Raw genomic sequence first — 21,001 nt, forward strand, 5'->3', positions numbered from 1 at the left:
TTTCCCAGTTGAACTGAAGCTGAGGTGCCGGAGCACCTGGTCTCTGTGTGTGCATAGTAACTCTCGAGAGTGTGCTAGGATGAGCCAGTAGTCGAGGTAGTTGAGTATGCGGATGCCGGCTACTCGTAGCGGGGCAAGGGCCGCCTCTGCGACCTTCGTGAAGACGCGAGGGGACAGAGACAGGCCGAAGGGGAGGACTTTGTACTGAAACGCCTGGCCGTCGAACGCGAACCGTAAGAAGGGCCGGTGTCGTGGCAGAATTGAGACGTGGAAGTACGCGTCCTTCAGGTCTACCGCTGCGAACCAATCTAGATGCTGAACGCCAGCCAGAATATTTCTCTGCGTGAGTATTTTGAACGGGAGTTTTAACAAGGCCCGATTGAAAACTCGCAGGTCCAGGATTGGTCGTAAGCCGCCGCCTTTCTTGGGTACAATGAAGTAAGGGCTGTAGAAACCCTTCCTCATTTCGGTTGGAGGGACGGGCTCTACCGCGCCCTTGGCTAAGAGGGTCGCGACTGGCATGCTCGCCGTGTACTGTGGAAAAGCGGACGCCCCTGAAGGGGGGCGGGAGCCGGGCAAACTGAATTGCGTAACCAAGTCGAATGGTCTGGTGCAGCCAGCGTGATGCATTGGGAAGCGAAAGCCACGCTTCCCAGCTCTGCGCTAGGGGCACCAAAGGGACGAGTATTTTGGACGTACCCGGCGGGGCCTCGCAGCAGGCGGAACAGGTAATGCAGCGTCGGGCGGCTTCATTGTGGCCTGAGGCTGAGGTGCTGAGAATAGACTCAAAGCACTTACCTTGCTCCGCGCACCCGGCAGGGGGCGGGTTCGTGACTGAGGAGGAGGTCTGATGCTGGCGTCCTCTGGACTCGTCTGAACTGGCCAGCCGGGGGGCAGTCGAGGGCAAGCGGAAGGCGGATCGCCGCGTCCGTGTACCGGGACTGTCGTGATCTGAAAGCAGATTGCCGTGAGAACGGCATTTGCGGGCCAGGTGACCCAGAGGCAAAGGAAATAGCTCTTTTATTGAGAATGTGGGTACCACAGCCCCCGTCAGGGGGTGTGGCAAATGAAAAAACAAAAGATTCTCCTCCCGGCCCTCCACCGGGGGACGGAGCGGTCTTACCACCTCCGGAGCTAACGTCTTCGGCTCTGGATCGGCTGTCTCAGGAATGCTTGGGAGCCTTCCGGGTCCTAGAGGGGGTTCGTGAGACAGGGGGTGTGCGCCGCCTGCGGAGTGCTCGACGCTGGGGCTGAGAGCTGGGCCCGAGAGCTGGGCCCGGGTTGAGGCGGAGCAGGAGCTGGTTTCTTCGCAGGGGGATGCCCTCGGCAGGCAGACGGGGCAGGGCCCGTAGTGGCAGGTCTGCGGCGGGGCATGATGTGGGAGATGGCCTCCGTCTGCTTCTTCACGGCGGAGAACTGTTGGGCGAAGTCCTCGACAGTGTCACCGAAAAGGCCAATCTGGGAGACAGGTGCGTCCAGGAAGCGATTCTTGTCAGCCTCACGCATCTCGACCAGATTGAGCCAAAGATGGCGTTCCTGGACCACTAGGGTGGCCATCGTCTGTCCGAGTGCCTGCGCTGTGGCCTTCGTCGCTCTCAGGGCGAGGTCGGTCGCTGAGCGCAGTTCCTGCAGCACATCAGGATCAGGTCCACCCCCGTGCATGTTTTTGAGAGCTTTGGCCTGGTGGACTTGCAGGAGGGCCATCACATGCAGGGCGGAGGCAGCACGTCCAGCCGCACTGTAGGCCTTCGTGTTAAGTGAGGATGTTGTCCTACAGGGCTTGGATGGGAGTACGGGGCGACCGCGCCAGGAGGTAGGGCTACCGGGGCATAGATGGTGCGCAACTGCCCTATCGACCTGGGGAATTGCGCCGTATCCGTGGCGCTCTCCGCCGTCGAGGGTGGAGAGAGTGGAGTGGTTGGCACCTAGACGAGCGGAGAGCGGGGCTCTCCACGTAGACGTCAGCTCATCATGCACCTCCGGGAAAAACGGGACCGGGGGGATGCGAGGCCGCGAACGCGCGCTGCCCCCAGGAACCAATCATCCAACCGCTAAGGCTGTGGGGAGGATGGAGGGTTCCAATCCAACCCCACGCCACGGCAGCCCGGAAAGCATGTCGGACATCTGAGCGTCGGCCTCAGCCTGGGCCTGCTGGCCCGAAGGCGGCAGTCCAGGGGAGTCCTCGGCATCAGACACCGCACTCTCCGATGCAGCGGCGAGCTCATCCGCTTCGGACTCGGGAGGATAGACGGCTGGGCCGTGAGGCGAGCCGCTATCGCCGCGAGCATGGACGGGGACCAGCGAGCGTGTCGGGGAACGGGAGGTTCGCGGGGGGCTACCCGGCGAAACTGCACCAGCTGCAGGGGCAACAATGCACGCCGTGCAATGTACAGAGAAAGCCGTTGTTGTGCGCCGTCAGATCCAACAGCAAGCAGATCGTCAGAGATATAGGAACGTTCAGGGTGTGTATTCTCGCAGCAGACTGCAAACAGACCATCGGCTCCGAAGAAATTTTCTGACTAAACTTCCGTGATTTGCCCCGCTTAAATACCCGTGATCGCGGGGCGGGTATGCAAATACTGACTGCCAACTCTCATTGGCCCTTTTCAATAGGTCAGAGGTGAATATCGGCACTCAAGAGAGACCCCTAGTGTCGCTTCTCCGACACAACGTGGAGAGAGCGACAGAAGGGGAAATAGAGTTTTGTGTTTTATGTTTTTTTTATATTTTTTTTTCACATTATTTGGGAGCGTCTGGGCTAAGGGAATGAAGAAGAGGGGCATTCATCCAAAAAAGGTTGAGAACCAGTGATTTAACTGAACTGCTCCAATTAACAGATTTTTTGGAATTCCTGCCCAGATGCAGTGGAATCTTATGTCTTAATTTGTTTTTGTATTGATTCTCAAAATAATGTTATAATACTTTCTACAAAATAGTTCACTATTTGGTTAAATGCTGCAGTTCATCACTATGTTTTAATATAAATTATGGTGGTTTGTACTTTTAATGGTATATTTAATGTAAATATATCTGTTCAAATGTTGATTTTTGTTGTTTTTGAGGCAGATAAATACTGCTCAGATTGTTTTATACTTAAAAAGATAAAGAATACTAGATAGAGATTTCCTCCCCAATTATCTGAAATTGATAGTTAGCTACTTTTTAAAAGCAGGTTGTAGTGTTTACTATTTTAAAAAGAGTAGCTTAAATACTTTAATTATGAGCAGCTAGTAGCTTGGGGAACTACAGTTTCAAAGTAGATTCCCTTACACTAGATACATCACGTACAGTATGAAATGTCCTAGCAAGTGGATGCATGTTCTGTGTGTAAATGATTAAGAAAGGTGTTAGATCAGTCACTCACCCGTGGAAAAATGGCTGCCAGTGAACAGATAGTGAGAATAAGAAGCAAGACTTCCCCCACTGCCAGAGTCACGTAGTTTGCTAACAACCTAAAACACACAGACAAAATGTTCACTTTCAGGTGAACTACTGATTAAACGAACGTGACATTACACCGCAGACAACCATGCTACCAGGTTCTTTTGTGCAGCAGATATCAGTGGTGGATATGGGCAGTGCTGTATTAATTAATTAATTAATGGATTAATAATCTTTTAAGTATTTTAATGTTTGTTTCTTGTGTTAATATGTCACCGTTTTCAAAAAGGATGGGCATTTTTCAACTATCCAAAGAATCTCAATGTAGTAGGCATCGTGAAAAGCGGTTGAAAAGAACCCATCCCAGTTTGAAAATGGCCACCGATTGGAAAACATTCATGTTTGCTTTACAGAGACACAAGTCTTGAATTCTGTGAAAAGGTTGGAGTTGTTGGGCCAGTCACATCAAGCTTTTGCACACACGGCCTTACAAAAAATTGAGAGTCCATGGCAAATTTACAGCAACTTGCCTCAAATACGCCACTGATAATTTTCACAGGCAAATGAGCTTTGCGGTAAACTTGCGGCAAATTGTATATTGTAAAAGTTTGCTAGAGGTTCACCACTAGTGGTGAGGAGCTGCAAACTTCTGGCAATTGCATGTGAAAATAGTGAGTGTAAAACTTGTGGCAAATTTGCGGCAAGTTTGTGGCAAATGTAGTTTTTTTGTAGGGCATGCACAAATTATCAAAGGACATGATCGTTTTGCGAATAACGTTTCCATCACCTTAATGCACATTTAACTACTGCAAAACTCTAGAAAATCCACCTTTGCATAGCATATTAAATTTGGTGAAAAAAGTGAATTTTTAAAGTTTACACATATCAAGCCATTCAGAATTTCTTATTTGACATGAGTGGTCTAACTTCAAAATGCGCATCAAAATTAATTGATGGAAACCCAGCTCATGATGGTGATCCGTGAAATATCATAAATTATGTCAAATCCTGAGTTTGTCCAGATCCACCGATTCTAATGGATATCCAAAAAAGCCCAAATCTCCAAAAATATTTTAGAAAAGGGGTGTTTTAATACCACACTTTGGCCACTTTATGTTTTTTTTTTTTTTATCTCAAACACCACTGTTATGTTCTGCAATGTAAAAAAAAAAAATACTGCTGCTGCCTAGCATTTGTTTTTAAACAGTAACTTCATCTGTTTCTTCATGAATCGCTATATAGCAACAAGATCATTAGCATTCCAAACAGATGCTGTAATAACTGCAAATAGACTCTGACTGGCCTCCGTTGACCTTTGGATCCTGAATAAGCCGGTTCAGATGCGATCAGGTGTGTTTGCGTAGTGATGAGTTAATAGTTGACTAACCAGGGGTCAATGAGTGCCTCCATGATGGCAGTGAAGAGCAGCACCACACATGAGCAGCTGAACGCCGCTCCACTCTGCTTCTCTTTCTCAACAGAGAAGCGTGTCTCCAGCTCCGGATCCTTGAAGCGCAGAGACAGACGATTAGTGTACTTCCCTTTGAGCCTGTAGTGCACATGGGAACAAACACAGATGCGTACTGTTAAAGGAACAGTATGATGTTATTTCTTCAGTAGAACCCAAAGCAAGTCATGGCAACAAAGTTGTAAAATTGGCTAGAATTTTACACAGAAAAGAAAAATGACAGAAAAATTATGTTTACATGCATATAGCTTCTGTCTTGTGGATATGCTTCTAAAACAGAGTATTTTAATGTTTACAGATTGGCCCCATTCACTTCCCTTATAAGTGTGTCACTGTAACCTCTATTTTTGCTTTTTTAAAGAAAAGCAGGGACGAGTCTAAATACATTTTTGTGGTAATCAATATTATGCCACAAACTGTCGATTGAGCTTAACATGTATTGAACCTGAAATATTCCTTTAAGTGCAAACTGACTTGCTGCTTTGTTGGTAGTTTAATTTCTAAAGCAGCTACCCCACACACACACACATGCACACTCAGAGTACTCACGCTTGTACAGTCTCTCTCTCCAACAAAGCTTCATTGAGGAGTTTATTGAGTTCCTGTTCATTCTCCTGAGCATCAATCACTCTCTCAGCCAGATCGCGGAGACGCAGCCGACGGCGAGGGTTTGGAAATGAGGGATTTACCACCTAACACACACACAAGCACACACATTACAAGGCTGTCTTTACCATACACCATAATTATGCTGCTCCTAAAATACCTACTAAGACACCATTTTGGACAAAATATAGGAGGCGTCTCATTAGGGATAGGAATCGAGATGAATTTAACGGTTCCGGTTCTGAGTGCTCAGTTATATATTCAGTGTGCTTAAAAACATATTATTTGACCTAATATTTGTGTGTGCTGTGCTATATTTTAATATGTTTTATTTTTGTTTTATTAAAGAATGATGGTGTTATCTTATCAACATGCTTTACCACGTCAGATTACAGAAATGAGTCAGATTACGGAAGTAAAACGGGTTTCACATTGACTTTAATATTTATAGTGTACAGTACATATACAATAGATGAAGCTCTAAAAAATAGATGTTCAAACAAAGAAACGAACGTTCAAGTTAATTAATGAGTGACTTGGGGGGGTCTGGGTAGCTCAGCAAGTAAAGACGCTGACTACCACATTTGGAGTCGTGAGTTTGAATCCAGGGCATACTGAGTGACTCCAGCCAGGTCTCCTAAGCAACCAAATTGGCCCAGTTGCTAGGGAGGGTAGAGTCACATGGGGTAACCTCCTCGTGGTCGCTATAATGTGGTTCTCGCTCTCGGTGGGGCGCGTGCTGAGTTGTTCGTGGATGATGCGGAGAATAGCGTGAAGCCTCCACACGCGCTATGTCTCCGCGGCAATACACTACACAGACACGGAGGCAACTGAGATTCGTCATCCGCCACCTTGATTGAGGCGAGTCACAACCGCACCATGAGGACTTAGAGTACATTGGGAATTGGGCGTTCCAAATTGGGGAGAAACCCCCCCCCCCCCCAAAACGTTATTTGATTGAGTTTATAATTAAATGGTTTATAAATACAAAAAGCAGATGCCACTGGTCTGAGAGAAGTACCCGTGCATCCAGTTCCTCTGGCTCCTCTGGTGTGGTACATGCAGTGTGGACACTACCATTACACTCAGTAGTTTTGATCAGTAGAGGAGAATTCCCATTAGATGATGTCACTGACAGCTTCTGGAAAAAAAATTGCAGAAAGAGTGAGAAACAGAGAAAGAAAAAGAGGTCAAAATGACAGCAGCAGCAACAGGAATTTACACTCACTACTCCATTGATGCCGTTCTTGCCCACGGGTCCCTTTGGCACCACCACAAGGTATGTCTCGATGCCCCTCTCTTTCAGGTATTCACAGCGGTCTCCCCCATTCCCGGGCTCCACGTCAAACTCTCCATGCAGACACTCCAGGGTGTTCTGGGAGATGTGTACTCGCCTAACAGACACGTGTGTTGAGCAAACATGTATTTTGAGTCCTTTAATAACAAATTTAACCAGTTTAACAGATTACACAATAAATCCAGAGCACATTATCTGTTGTACATTTCATTTTTAAAAGGAAAAACTAAGGGTCAAATTCAGTGAACAGTTTTGCCACTCTTGCGTGTGGTATTTCAGAGCAAAAAACATGTCCACACTAATATGTTTTCATTGGAAATGCTTTATGCTTATACTTTTCTGTAAATAAGGCACACTTCAATTGTGCATAAGTCGGCGCTATTTGCCTTGCGCAGGTAACGCTGCGCTATTACTGCCCATGGAGAGCTGGAATTTAAAGGGAATTGTGGCGTGCAGCTTGGTGCCACACAGATTTTTTCAGAGTGTTTCGCTGTTAACTGGTTTGCATAACTGTTTTTGTGAATTCAAATAAATGATGTTGTCAGCAGGTGCAATTCATTCTTAATGGAATATTCCGGGTTGAATACAAGATATCGCCAGGGTTTGTGGCATAGTATTGATTACCACAAAATTAATTTAGACTCATTTCTTAAAATGAGGCACTTACAATTGAAGTGAATGGGGCCAATTTTTGAACGGTAAAATACTCACTTTTGTAAAATTATAGTCATAAGACATAAACAATATACGTGTAAACATGATGTTAGTGTGATAAAATCACTTACTAACCTCATCTGTGAAAAGTTATATCTAATTTTTGAATATAGTTGCTATGAAGACATAATGCTTAAACCATAAAATGCCTTTAAAAGCAGCTTTACAGTTGAAATAATATGTGGGTTTTAACAAATGAATTAATGTAAGTGCTTTTATAAAATGATAAGATTCAAATTTATGCCTTAAAACCCTCTAAAAATTTACCCCATTCACTTCCATTGTAAGTGTCTCACTGTTACCTCGACTTTTGCTTTTTTACATGTAATACATTTTTGTGGTAATCAAAATTATGCCACAAATGCGGTCGACTGAGCTTAACTTGAATATTCCTTTAACTAATTCCCCCAAAGTCTTCCAAGAATTTCCAAACAAAAACAACAACAAAACCAACAAAAAACATTTGCACATGTGAAGGTGCGAGTCATTACCCTGGTATCCCTCCTGCCTCCATCTTATTGGCTACTGTCACATCAGTGGACCACACATCATACTGCCAGCGCTTCTGGCCCAGCACCCCACCCAACACCGTCCCAGAATGCACCCCGACACGCATGTCGACATCTTTTTGCGTCTTCTCACGAACATATCTGAGATTCAGATGAATGTGTCAGATATTTTCACATTCAAGCACACCCAACACGCCCAGTTATTTCGAAATAATTGATATGAACAGTAACTAATTTCCATGAAAGTGCTTGTGTCAGTTCATGAACAGTTCAGAAATTACATGCAGTCATAACGATAAGCATGACTTACGAAATTGCCTCCACCATAGCCAAGCCCATCATTATAGAGCAGGCAGCATGGTCATCACGGTAATCTGGAAGGCCACAAATACAGTAATAGCAGTCCCCGAGAATCTTAATCCTCAACTGGTGGTATTTCTGATGAGAAAGGAAAGTACAACGTCGCTTAGTTAGTATTGACCTAAAATGGTCAGACTAACAAAAAGGTCTGTAGCCAATTTAAAGGAACAGTTCCCCCAAAAATGAAACTTCTCTCATCATTTATTCATCCTCATACCATCCCAGATGTGTCTCATCTACTGAATTGATGATTTCAAGAAGAATATTTCAGCTCTTTAGATCCATACAATGCAAGTGAATGGTGACCAGAAATTTGAAGATCCAAAAACATATAAAAGACGGCACGAAAGTAATCCATACAGCTCCAGTAGTTTAATCCATGTCTTCAGAAGTGATATGATAGGATATGAAACAGATCAATATGTAAGTTCTTTTTACTATAAATCTCCACCTTTGACAGCCCAGACCAGTAGGTGGTGACGTGCACAAATAATACAAATCACCAAAAAACGAAAGAATGTGGAATTGAAAGTGAAAGTGGAGATTGATAAAAAAAATTAATTAAATATTTGTCTGTTTCTCATCCACAACTATCATATCACTTCTGAAGACATGGATTAAAATACTGGAGTCGTATGAATTACTTTTATTCTGCCTTTATGTGATTGTAGCTTCAAAGTTCTGGTCACCATTCACTTGCATTGTAAGGACCTACAGAGCTGAAATATTCTTCTAAAAATCTTGATTTATGTTCTGCTGAAGAAAGAAAGTCATACACATCTGGCATGGCAGGAGAATGAGTAATTAATGAGAGAATGTACATTTTTGGGTGAACTATCCCTTTAAGAAGACATTTTTGAATTAGACACATAAAGTCTGTTAATCTTTGGATTATTTTGGAATCTAAAGATTAAGGAGTTAGCCGGTTGATTCCAAAAAATTTAAATATAATTTCCACCACACAATGAATGGTGATTTGAGATGTGATGGAAATGACATTTGTTAAAGACAGTTCAGGGACAAAATAAATGAGAATGTGCTTGTTATGTGTGTATATTCACTCTGTGACATTGTAAGTAGACAAATTAAATAAACTAGTAAAAGTGTAAAAAGTTGTTAATTCTAAACTAGTTGAAGAAACACGCAAAAATGTTGAAAATGCATTTGGATGTAAACTCACAGCAGCTAGCTTGTCGAAACGGGCAAACAATTCATTGAGCAACTTAACCAGTTCCTGCGCGCTACAGGATGAGGACAGCTGCGTGAAGCCCACGATGTCAGCGAACAGAATACTGCAACACAAATACAGTAAAACTACCCTAAACCATCTGCAAACCACAACATTAAGCTTTTTGATGACTTCTTGTCACTGCCACTGTCGTCTGTAAATGTAGTGACTCTTACCTGACGTTCTCGTGGCGATACATGTACATGGTGTTGAACTGCTGCATCTCTTTCTGACTGGCTTCTTTCTTCATGTCCTGAAGCATCTCGTCTGCGATGTGCTTGGGCAAGATGGACAGCAGGAGGCGCTCCTGTACACAGAGGGACAATCTCAAAATATTTGGTAGTAACTTGTATACATTTTACTTGTGATACATTTTAGTGTGATAAAACTGCTTACTAACCTTATCTGTGTAACGTTACATCCAATACAATAACTTTGTTGTCATGACAACAAAACCCTGTAATCCAAGTATTGTATATAACTAGGGCTGTCAATTAAACGCGTTAAAACAGTACGATATATATATATATATATATATATATATATATATATATATATATATATATATATATATATATAAATGTGTTAAAATGTACATAATTAATCATGTTCCCTGACTGGCGTATGTTTCTACCATCAGTGCAATTCAAGTTTGAAGTGCCACATGTTTTCAGCAGGGGGCAGTAAGAAAAAATCCAGCAGTATCAGCAACACGCAGCTTTACCATATTTTTGCGTTTTCTGCTGAGAAACAAACCACCACATTCAGGCTTGCTTCATTGAAAGTAATAAAATAACACAGCTGGACAGAGCACAATTCCGAATGCAAAGAACTCAAGATGTAAGTTTTAAACTAAATTTAACTTGATACATTTAACAGTGATTTAAAATGCTGTTTATGACTCGATGCAGATATAGTGAGACACTCCAAAACCAACCTTCTGATGCATGCGCACATCGACACGTTCTTAGAAAAGACCTTTTAAAAAATCTATGTCAGACAGATTTACAAATTCCATTGGATTCCCGTGGACTTATTAAATGCAATTAATTGTAATTAATTTATCGCCATGTGATGTAATTAATTAGATGAAAACATTTTATCAATTGAGAGCACTAGATATAACTTTACACTGATAAGGTTAGTAAGTGATTTTATCACACTAAAATCATGTTAACATGTATATTGTTTACGTTTTGTGACTATACTTTTGAAATGATGTGTATTTTAGCGTTCATGAACTGGCCCCATTTTCTTCTATTGTAGGTGCCTTAATGTAACCATGATTTTAGATTAGTTTTTTAAAATAAAGGAGGGATGAGTAAAAATTATTTTTGTGGTAAAAATAATGATACATTATATTGTAATCAATATATTGTGGTACACATTACACTCAAAAATAACTCTTTGGCTGAACTTGATTCAATCATGGACAGTGGTTTGAAATTTGAAATTTGTTTTCTTAAAGGTGAACACAGTATTTTATCCCCATAAAAAAGTTTTTCTCCAAAATAAATGTATTATAATTTTGAAACGTATGTATTAAATCATGAGCACTCACATGAGATGAGGACTCTAGTCATATCAGTAACCTTATAAAAGCTGTTTTATTCTACATGGGGCAGGGGTGCCCTCATGGGGGCTGCCATTTTAAAACCACATGAATCACAGCTGAATACTACCGGTACTTGTTTAATATCGGTAACCATCTTGTTATTGGACACTTTCACTCTCGGATTAAATGAATCATGGCTGATTGTGAATAGCGAATTTCTACAATGGCATCTGTAACTGAAAACTATTGATTTAGAGTGATGCTGCACCCACACCACTAGGTGTCACTGTAAGTCCAAGATGACATAAACAAAATCTTTAAATTAAAATTAAAAAGCATAAGGAAATACAGATGAAACTTGTAGGGGAAAACTGTTTGGATATATGCAAATATGTTGGTTAAATATGTTCCTTAATGCATTCATGACACTAACCAGGAACTTATACACCAGATGGCACCTGATAATATGTCCACTCACACAGCGGGAGGTTTCTGTGACAAACATATTTCACAACTTAACGCATTAACCTGTGTTAATGTCACTGATGTAACTGTTTTGCTGTAAAATCAGTCCATACAGGTTCCTAAACCTGTCATGCTTGCAGGCATTAACGTGATATGACTCTGACACGACAAGCAGGACAATTCCAAGCCCTTTAGCACGCACACACCCACACACACTCTGTCTCTGTCTTCTCTATCGACAACACATTCTACCACTCCCACACACACACACAATCACACACACCATAATAGAGGAGGGGTCACTAGATTCACCCAAGAGTGTGACAATAAAGAGCAGATAAAGGGTGGAGGGATCAAGAGGAGTGAGTCGCTAGTGTGATTACAGCTGACATCGTCTCAGGAGGTTGGTCACCATGGCAACCAACTGTAACCGGATGCTTCTTGATTGGCTGGCAGAGCCGTGTCCCAGCAGCCTCTGCTTTTGCATTAGTATTCAGGGAGTTTCTCCTAATATGGTCTTATCTGCCTTTTTTGCACACACACACACACACACACACACACACACACACACATACACACACACACACACACACACACATACATACACATTCCTTTCAAACTTTCAACTAGTATCAACAGTTCACTTTTAATATAGGGGGGTGCAATTAAAGTGAATGGTTAGCTTGGTGACTTAAATACAGCCAAACATCTCCTTTTGTGTTCAATGTAAGAATGGAGGGCTCTATTTAAGTAAGTGCTCAAAGCGCAGAGCTACGACGTGCGCAACGTCTTATTAAATTTTCATACCAATTTAAAGTGCAAGTGGTTGTGGGTGGAAGTGTTTGCACTATTGTAGGTGTATGCGCACAAACTCTGGGTGTATTGTATGTACTGTAAATTAAGTGGAGCAAAATGCAATTAACAATTTTTTTATTTAATTTAAATTTAACAATTTAATTCGATGCAAAGTTCAAATTCAGTTCCTGCCATTGCAGTTTGGAGATTCCACTAGCAGGTGATAATAAAGTTCATGTTCAAATTCAGAAAAAATAGTGGAACATCAATTATGTCCCTGATGATCGCAACTTTTCAGGGGTAATCGCTTGAGATTTGTATTAAAATGTATAGTCATGGCTTATTTTACAATTATTTTTATTGATATGTTTATATGTATTATCATCATTGTATATTTACAATATTACTTATGATTAATGCACATTTTCTATTCTTCTAATTCATTGCATTCAATACATGTACACTACCAACTTCTAACGAATGTGCTGTCTTTGTTTATATCGCTGGTATCTGAGGGATTAGACTATATAATAGGATGCAGATGGTGGAAATCCCCCAAAATTCAATTGCACTTAATCCGGCTCATTTGCGCATGTGATTTCGCAAAGCCTACTTGCATCTTGACTTAGTGCATGCTTGCATGAAAATACAAAAATGTCATGGTCACGTCAAATAACTTTGTACTTATGACTTTTGGCATAGCGCTGCCCTTAACGCTAGCGCTCTTAAAATAGGACCCAGTAAGTCATATGAGTTTGGAAGTTTTTATTTCTCATATTTTTAAATGAGGAAGAACTGACTGCTAAATCTACAGTGTACAAACACACACACATTCTCAGTTGAAATGGCAAACATAAACATTTATGTTTATTTGTCTGTACTTAGATCAAATGTATAAAGAAAAGCTGAGATTAATTAATTTCACTCATTCAATTATTAGTCATTTTTCTTACACTTATTTCATTTCACTTCTATCAAAATGTGTCATGGCCGTTTGCCTGAAATAACACAACTAACGTTTTGAAAATACGTAAACGTTCATTATTTCGGGAGAACAGCTATACGTTTAAACAAAAATACATTCTGCTCATGTTTCATGAATTAGGTCCATTATTTTTACTCATTTCTAATGGTTTTTATTTATTTATTTACTTTTATAAACCGATATAAAAGTTTAAGATTACATAAAAAGACACTGTTTTAAAAACACCGTTTGTGAGATTTAGCAGAACTAAATGTGTCAGATTAAACATGCAATGCACATCAATGTTGCTGTCTGAGAGTCTGGCTATTTAAAGGATCAATTCACTCAAAAATGAAAATTGTCCCATCATTTACTCACCCTCATGCTATCCCAGATGTGTATGACTTTCTTTCATCTGCTGAACACAAATTAAGATTTTTAGAAGAATATTTTAACTCTACATGGCTAGAAATGTGAATCTCCAAATAGCACATAAAGTCAAGCATAAAAGTAATCCATAAAACTCCAGTGGTTAAATCCAGAAGTGATATGATAGGTGTGGATAAGAAATAGATCAATATTTAAGTCCTTTATTACTATAAATTCTATCCCCTGACCAGTAAGATATGTACAAAGAATATGAACAGCAACAAAGCAAAAGAAGAATGTGGAAGTGAAAGTGAAAGTGGAGATTTGTTGTAAAAAGGACTTAAATATTGATTGTATCTCACCCACACCTATCATATAGCTTCTGAATATATAGATGTATTGCATGGATTACTTTTATGATGCCTTTATGTGATATTTGAAGATTCAAAGTTCTGGTCACCATTCTCTTGCATTGTAAGGACCAACAGAGCTGTAATATTCTTCTAAGAATCTTCATTTGTGTTCAGCAGATGAAAGAAAATCAAACACATCTGGGATGGCATGAGGGTGAGTACATGATGAGAGAATTTTAATTTTTGGGCGAACTATCCCTTTAAGAGTAAACCGTGTTGACAGCTTGTATAGCTGCTTTGGGACTACTGCAGCAGCTAACCCTGGCGGCTGGTCTCAGCTCACTCCCACTGTACTTTGATGGCATGCATCAAGATGACGTAGCAGTCGTTATTTTTGCGATCCAATTGGTGAAGTTAGTGGGGCATATATTACATATTTCTCCTTTTAATTTCTCCGCCATAAGGCAATAAATGTAAAGTGTGTACTTTTTGTGCAAAATAGGAAAATAAATCAAAAGTAATGTTTTACTAAATTTATTTTTTGCAAAAATACAGATGGGAAAAATATTGATTAATGTCCAGAATCAAATACCAGCTGACTGCTAAATGAATACATTGCTGTATATACTGTATATTATTCTGACTACTATTTTTTCTATCTATACTATTCAAATTCAGTTTGCTTCATTCACTACAAGGATGTTTAATTCAGGGGTGGTTTTCAAACAGGTTTCACTTGTTTCCCTGTGAGAACTCCCGTCATCTTCCAATCCATTCCACAGACAGTCCCGCCCCAAACACACACTATTATTTGAGCCAATACAATGTTGGGCTGGTTGGGATGCTCAAACAAACATGCATTGTCTTGAAAGCACAGACACAGTGTTCAGACTCTTCAGGAAATCACCCAACAATTGGTTTACTTATAGTTCTCTCTGTATATTAAACTGGGACAGGAGAAAGTATTTTAACAACAAAAAGGGTACACTTCCCCTTTAACATTCCACACCGCATACTTTTGCAGTCCATATATCTGTTGTTTGGATATTTTTAACGTAAGACAGAAAGAGCCCTGACCCATGCTAATAAGCAGCACAGGAAATGCAGCAGAGTTGCATTCATCAGGTGGGCAGCTCTGCATCAAACACAAGCGATGACAACTGATCGCTCAGCACTTAATTCCACTCGCACTCGATCTGCTGTTTGCTCTCACCTGCTGCTGACTCTGCTCCTCCAGGTTCAGCTTCACCTCCAAGGACTGTCGCGCCTCTAGAAAGGCCTTGCGGTGTTTGCGGTCAGCCATGTAATACGACATGATGCCCACTGTGATGGCACATACGTAGATCACAATGTTGGCCAGCAACTGCAAAACATAACAGCACATTCATGACATGCATCAAGTTCTCACAAAAAGCTTCTGCAACAGAAATAGACCCAACGTCTAAGCTGTATATTTCTTAAAGATTACTTTGTGAACGACATGGTCATCAACCATGACCTGGACATGTTTCCTCTTATGAAAATCAACCATGGTTTAACTATAATAATATTGTAGTAACAATGACAGTGGTAACCATGGGATTTGGGGGAAAACTACTTATGGTTTTAATACAATTACTACAGTAATACTATAGTATCCATACAGTAACCAAGGTTTTATTATATTATTATTTTAGTCATTTTTTTATTTACAAATCCCATTGCTAAACTACGGTTGCTGTATTAAATCATAATATATTTTTAAGGGTAACCCCAAAATCCAAAGATTTCTTTTAAACATATTTATCTACAAGAAAATATTTTTGTCATTTAACATCATTTTAATGTCAATTGTTTATTGACTCATTACTCATTACAGTTGTGCAAAGGGGAAAAACAATGATATATTATTTAAATTTGTCAAATATTTACACTTCATATTTGTGTAATTAGCCTTTAATTTATGATGATTTAAATTAAACAAATGTATTGCATTTCATTAAATGGTAGTATTTTACAATAAGGTTTCATTTGTAAACATTAGTTAAACATTAGTTAACATGAACTACTGATGAACAATACTTTTACAACATTTATTTATCTTAATGTTAGTTTCAACATAAACTAATACATATTTAAATTCAAAAGTTGTATTTGTTAATATTAGTTAATGTACTCTGAAATAAAATGTACTTACAATGAACAATTGTAATTTTGTTAACATTAACAAACACATATAATATGAATTATTGCTGTATAAAATTGTTCTTTGTTTGTTCATGGTATATAATGCATTTACTATTATTAAGGAATGGAACCTTATTGTAAAGTGTTACCTATTAAATGTTACAGTGAAGTTTTGTAGGTTGTGTTTTTCATCATTTTCATGGTCAATAATGTTCTAATGCATAATAATTATTGTATTTAAATCAGCATAAATGAAATCAGCACAACAAATACTACCATGATGTACACATACTCTACAACTGAAATAAAGTCACTTTTTTTACTCGCATTACAGAGAATTGTTTTTAACAACTGGGGTAAATTTTGTAAATTATACAAAACCCTTAATAATCCTAAAATAAGCCTACTTTTCTCAGAGAGTATTACAACATTTAAACGTTTAAAAATAAAAGAAATAAATAATACTTTTTTATTAAAAATTTCCCAAAAAAAGAAAAAAAAGGGAAAAAGAAAAGGAAAACACACACACACACACACACACACACACACACACACACACACACACACACACACACTCACACATGTTGTGTTTCCATGTTTTATGGGGACTTTCCATAAACATAATGGTCTTTATACTGTACAAACTTTATATTCTATCCCCTAAACCTAACCCTACCCCTAAACCTAACCCTCACAGAAAACTTTCTGCATTTTTACATTTTCAAAAAACATAATTTAGTATGATTTATAAGCTGTTTTCCTCATGGGGACTGACAAAATGTCCCCACAAGGTCAAACATTTCGGGTTTTACTATCCTTATGGGGACATTTGGTACCCACAAAGTGATAAATACACGCACACACACACACACACACACACACACACACACACACACACACACACACACACACACACACACAGCAGCGGACACTCTGAACAGTGTCACAACAGTATAGTTTTGGTTCACAGCCTACTAAAATCACACAAAATATGCAAAAAAATTTAGATTTTTGGGGAGTCAGGGTAGCTCAGCGAGTAAAGATGCTGACTACCACCCCTGGAGTTGCGAGTTTGAATCCAGGGTGTGCTGAGTGACTCCAGCCAGGTCTCCTAAGCAACCAAATTGGCCTGGTTGCTAGGGAGGGTAGAGTCACATGGGGTAACCTCCTAGTGGTCGCGATTAGTGGTTCTTGCTCTCAATGGGGCGTGTGGTAAATTGTGCATGGATCGTGGAGAGTAGCATAATCCTCCACATTTTGTGATTCTCTGCGGTGTCATGCACAAATGAGTGATAAAATGCGTGGATTAACTGAGACTTTTTTTCCGCCACCCGGATTGAGGTGAATAACCGCACCACCATGAGGACCTACTAAGTAGTGGGAATTGGGCATTTCAAATTGTGAGAAAATAAATAAAGTTCTGATTTTTATTATCAGTGGCTTCCTAAAAACACTTTCACAAAGGAATAAATAAAATAAATCATTGGCTACGTTTACATTGCGATTACAATGTGATTAAATGCAATTTAATGTTGCTCATGTAAACAGACTATTACGATTATGATATTGCGATTCTGCTAATAACCAGAGTAATAAAAATCACAGTAAGATATGTGGAGTACTCCTATTTTAATCAATTTATAAAGGCATGAAAACACTTTAATCGTATTTCTTCCACTCAGACCAAAGTCCACCTTCGCAAGTTCTGCAGAAGGACGATGTTACGCTCAAGCAGTTTCAAAAACATCATGAAACAGAAGAAGCTGCACTAATTTACTTCTCGGACTCACACAAAACAGTATTTTCTTGCCCTGTTTTCCAGCGGTGGTGCTCACCTGCTGCAAAATCTACAGCACCACGGCAAAAGGCAACATATTTTCAAAAGTGGTTAATGTCCGTTTGCAGTCTGAATTGAAAGTTGGTGAGATAAAAAGCATATAGGCCTGTATGCATATATCTGTATATACCGCAAAATAATGTCAAATGGAACATGTCTTTCTCCTACGCGTTTGTCCTCACGGGCATCCAATATCCAAGAACATCCAAGGCGTGTATTCCGAATCACAAACAAATGACTCTTATGAACTGGTTCTTTTTAGTTAATCAAACCAATGTAGTCAAAAATAACTCTTATGAAACGGTTCTATTAATCAATTGTTCAAAAAGACTGACAAACTAATTTTCCTTATGCCAAGCAGTAGTTAAAGATACATTTTTGCAACAAGTGGTTTTAATTCATAATAAATATTAATTGACAGGCTTAATTTGTTTTCTTAACTTTTTTAATTCCTAAAAAATTTAAACCACATATCTCAGCAAATAATCAGAATATTGGCAAGTAGCATGTTGGACTGAAGAGGTTTGCTCAAAACATGTAAACATCTTAATCTGATTATTCCTTATATTCTGATTATTGCAATAATCAGAGTATTGGTGTACATGTAAACGTAGCCAATGTCAGTGCTTGGGTTTTTTTTAAATGAGCACCATACCAATAAATCCCTCGCCGATACCTGTTTTTTTTTTTTTTTTATTCCATATCAACAGTTCATTTCTAAAAAGAAATGAATTGATTAAAACGTTAATCAAATGAAAATAGAACAATTAATTTTCAACAAACTTATTATTTTTATCAAATAAAGTGCTGTATAACAGAGCATAACAGATGTGAGATGCTCCTTATATATAATACAATTTCTACTGATTTAGTATTATTAGTGGTAGCAGTTGTAATAATATTACAGTGAATATTACATAACAATACAGTAGTGATAAACTGTATTTCTGTTGCACTTTTTTCCATTTAAATTGAGATTTTATTTTGGCAAAGCTTTTATTTTGAAATTTATTTTAGTTTCTGTTTGTTTTTGATGGTATATTTTCACTTCTGGAAAAGCAGGTATCTACACTAATGTGATTATGGTAGTGCTTTACAACAAGGTTCCATTTGTTAACATTAATTAATGCACTATGAACTAACAATAACAATTTTTTTAACTAAGATTAACAAAGATGAATAAGTACTGTACAAAAATATATAATTCATTGTTAGTTCATGATAATGAATGCACTAATTAAAGTTAACAAATGGAACCTTATTATAAAGTGCTACCATGATTATTAAAATGCAATAGGCTTCTATTTAATTAAATAAATATATAGTCTGTATGTATGCACCTGATGGTGTTTTTCTTGTATGAGCAAAAGAGCTGTAAAAGCAGCCGCCGTCACCACAACACCGACTCCACACATCAGGCACTCACATTTGAAGCGCACAGCACATGCACACTATATATTTATCTCATTAAATAGCAGCATTTGCACATTATAATCACACTAGGACATAATGTGATTTTAATTTGTGCGCTGAATGTTTACGGAATGAAACATCAGATGGTATTGGTTTTAGGTATCTGAGCATTTTTCAAGCATGAGTACATGAGGCCCATATCGGACCCGGTTCCGATACCAGTATCAGTATCAGGACACCCCTACTTACAATACAAAATATTTTACTTATTTTGTTCATTTTATTGTTGGGTGAAATATGATCAGAACATGTTTTGTGGACAGATTTGGTGAGATTCACCCAACTACATAAAGATCTGAGAACTGCACAGAAATGCTCCCATGAGCACTTTATGTCCAGGTTGTTCCTCTGCAATGTATTCTAATAACCTGTTTTCTGTGCTGTGTCTCTTGAGGCTGCAGTTTGTACCAAAAACAGTGTTGCTGAGTAAGAAGACTGTAGCAGTGTGGCCTGACACCCACCTGCCGGCCCCTTCTGCCATCTTAATAATGCAACACCATAACCAAACACACATTTATACATACAGAGTCAAAGTCAATATTTATTATGTTAATTGGGTGAATAGCATGAAAACAGGTCCAAGTCAGATTTCACACCCAAATCAAATGACAAAAATAAGAAATTATGGGCGATTCTCATGAAACCTGTCAAGAAAATGTCCTAGTCTTGCATTTTATTAATTTGGGGTTCATTCTATTAATTATGACCAGTACATCATCTTGACAGGTTTCGTGAGAATCCCCCAAACTGTATAGTATATTTTAAGACATTACATTCATGACAATAAAGCACATTATTGCAATACATTTGGATGTTTTACTTTAAATTATTTTTTTTAGTTTGTTTGTTTTTTTGTAATTCCCATTGTTCTCAAAGTTGATACTTATTAGATTATAATTTTTGTAATAAAACACTTTTTACTGTTATAAAACAATATCAAAATATGATTTGAAATTAAATGCAATATTATGGTCAGGTTTATCAGGTATGGTACTGTTACTGGTGATATAGACTTATTTCTTATGCCAAAATTTTCATGTAGATTTGTAGTAGTCTGTGAGTTATGAAGTAAAATGTGAAAATATTACAATTACTATAAGTATGTATTCCCAAAATTCACTGAAAAAGCAAATTTGGGCACATGAAAATGTGTATATCAGTGATTCTCAACTGGTGGGTCACGACCCTGTTCTGAAAGGGTCATGGACAGCAATACTAAATACAAATAATAATAAGAAGAAGAAATGAATCCGTCACTCGGTAAAAGCTAGCCAAATTAAACAGATGACAAGTATTTTTAGACAAGTATGACATGCCCTCATCCTTTAAAACCATAGAAAATATGATCCAGACTACATTAAATATGGATTCACTTGCGCTAAACTCAATTGAGATCAACCCTTTAAAAAAATCTAGAGTTGCCGCAAACTTGCCGCAAACTCGCCACTCAATTATCACATG

At 39.0% G+C, this 21,001-nt stretch overlaps 1 protein-coding gene across 1 annotated transcript in view; it reads right to left on the bottom strand.

Annotated features, from left to right (window-relative positions):
• adcy3a (adenylate cyclase 3a) overlaps positions 1 to 21,001 on the bottom strand; it is a 49,770-nt gene that overhangs the window by 26,577 nt on the left and 2,192 nt on the right. Inside the window, exons 3-12 of the mRNA XM_052146737.1 lie at positions 15,278 to 15,427; positions 9,740 to 9,870; positions 9,516 to 9,627; positions 8,286 to 8,413; positions 7,958 to 8,116; positions 6,684 to 6,849; positions 6,477 to 6,596; positions 5,399 to 5,541; positions 4,769 to 4,930; positions 3,365 to 3,452 (exon numbers count right to left, since the gene is read on the bottom strand). Coding sequence (XP_052002697.1) covers positions 3,365 to 3,452; positions 4,769 to 4,930; positions 5,399 to 5,541; positions 6,477 to 6,596; positions 6,684 to 6,849; positions 7,958 to 8,116; positions 8,286 to 8,413; positions 9,516 to 9,627; positions 9,740 to 9,870; positions 15,278 to 15,427 — 1,359 coding nt within the window. The remainder of the gene's footprint in view (positions 1 to 3,364; positions 3,453 to 4,768; positions 4,931 to 5,398; positions 5,542 to 6,476; positions 6,597 to 6,683; positions 6,850 to 7,957; positions 8,117 to 8,285; positions 8,414 to 9,515; positions 9,628 to 9,739; positions 9,871 to 15,277; positions 15,428 to 21,001) is intronic.

Source organism: Xyrauchen texanus, chromosome 17 (assembly GCF_025860055.1).
Source record: "Xyrauchen texanus isolate HMW12.3.18 chromosome 17, RBS_HiC_50CHRs, whole genome shotgun sequence".
Lineage (NCBI taxonomy): Eukaryota > Metazoa > Chordata > Actinopteri > Cypriniformes > Catostomidae > Xyrauchen > Xyrauchen texanus.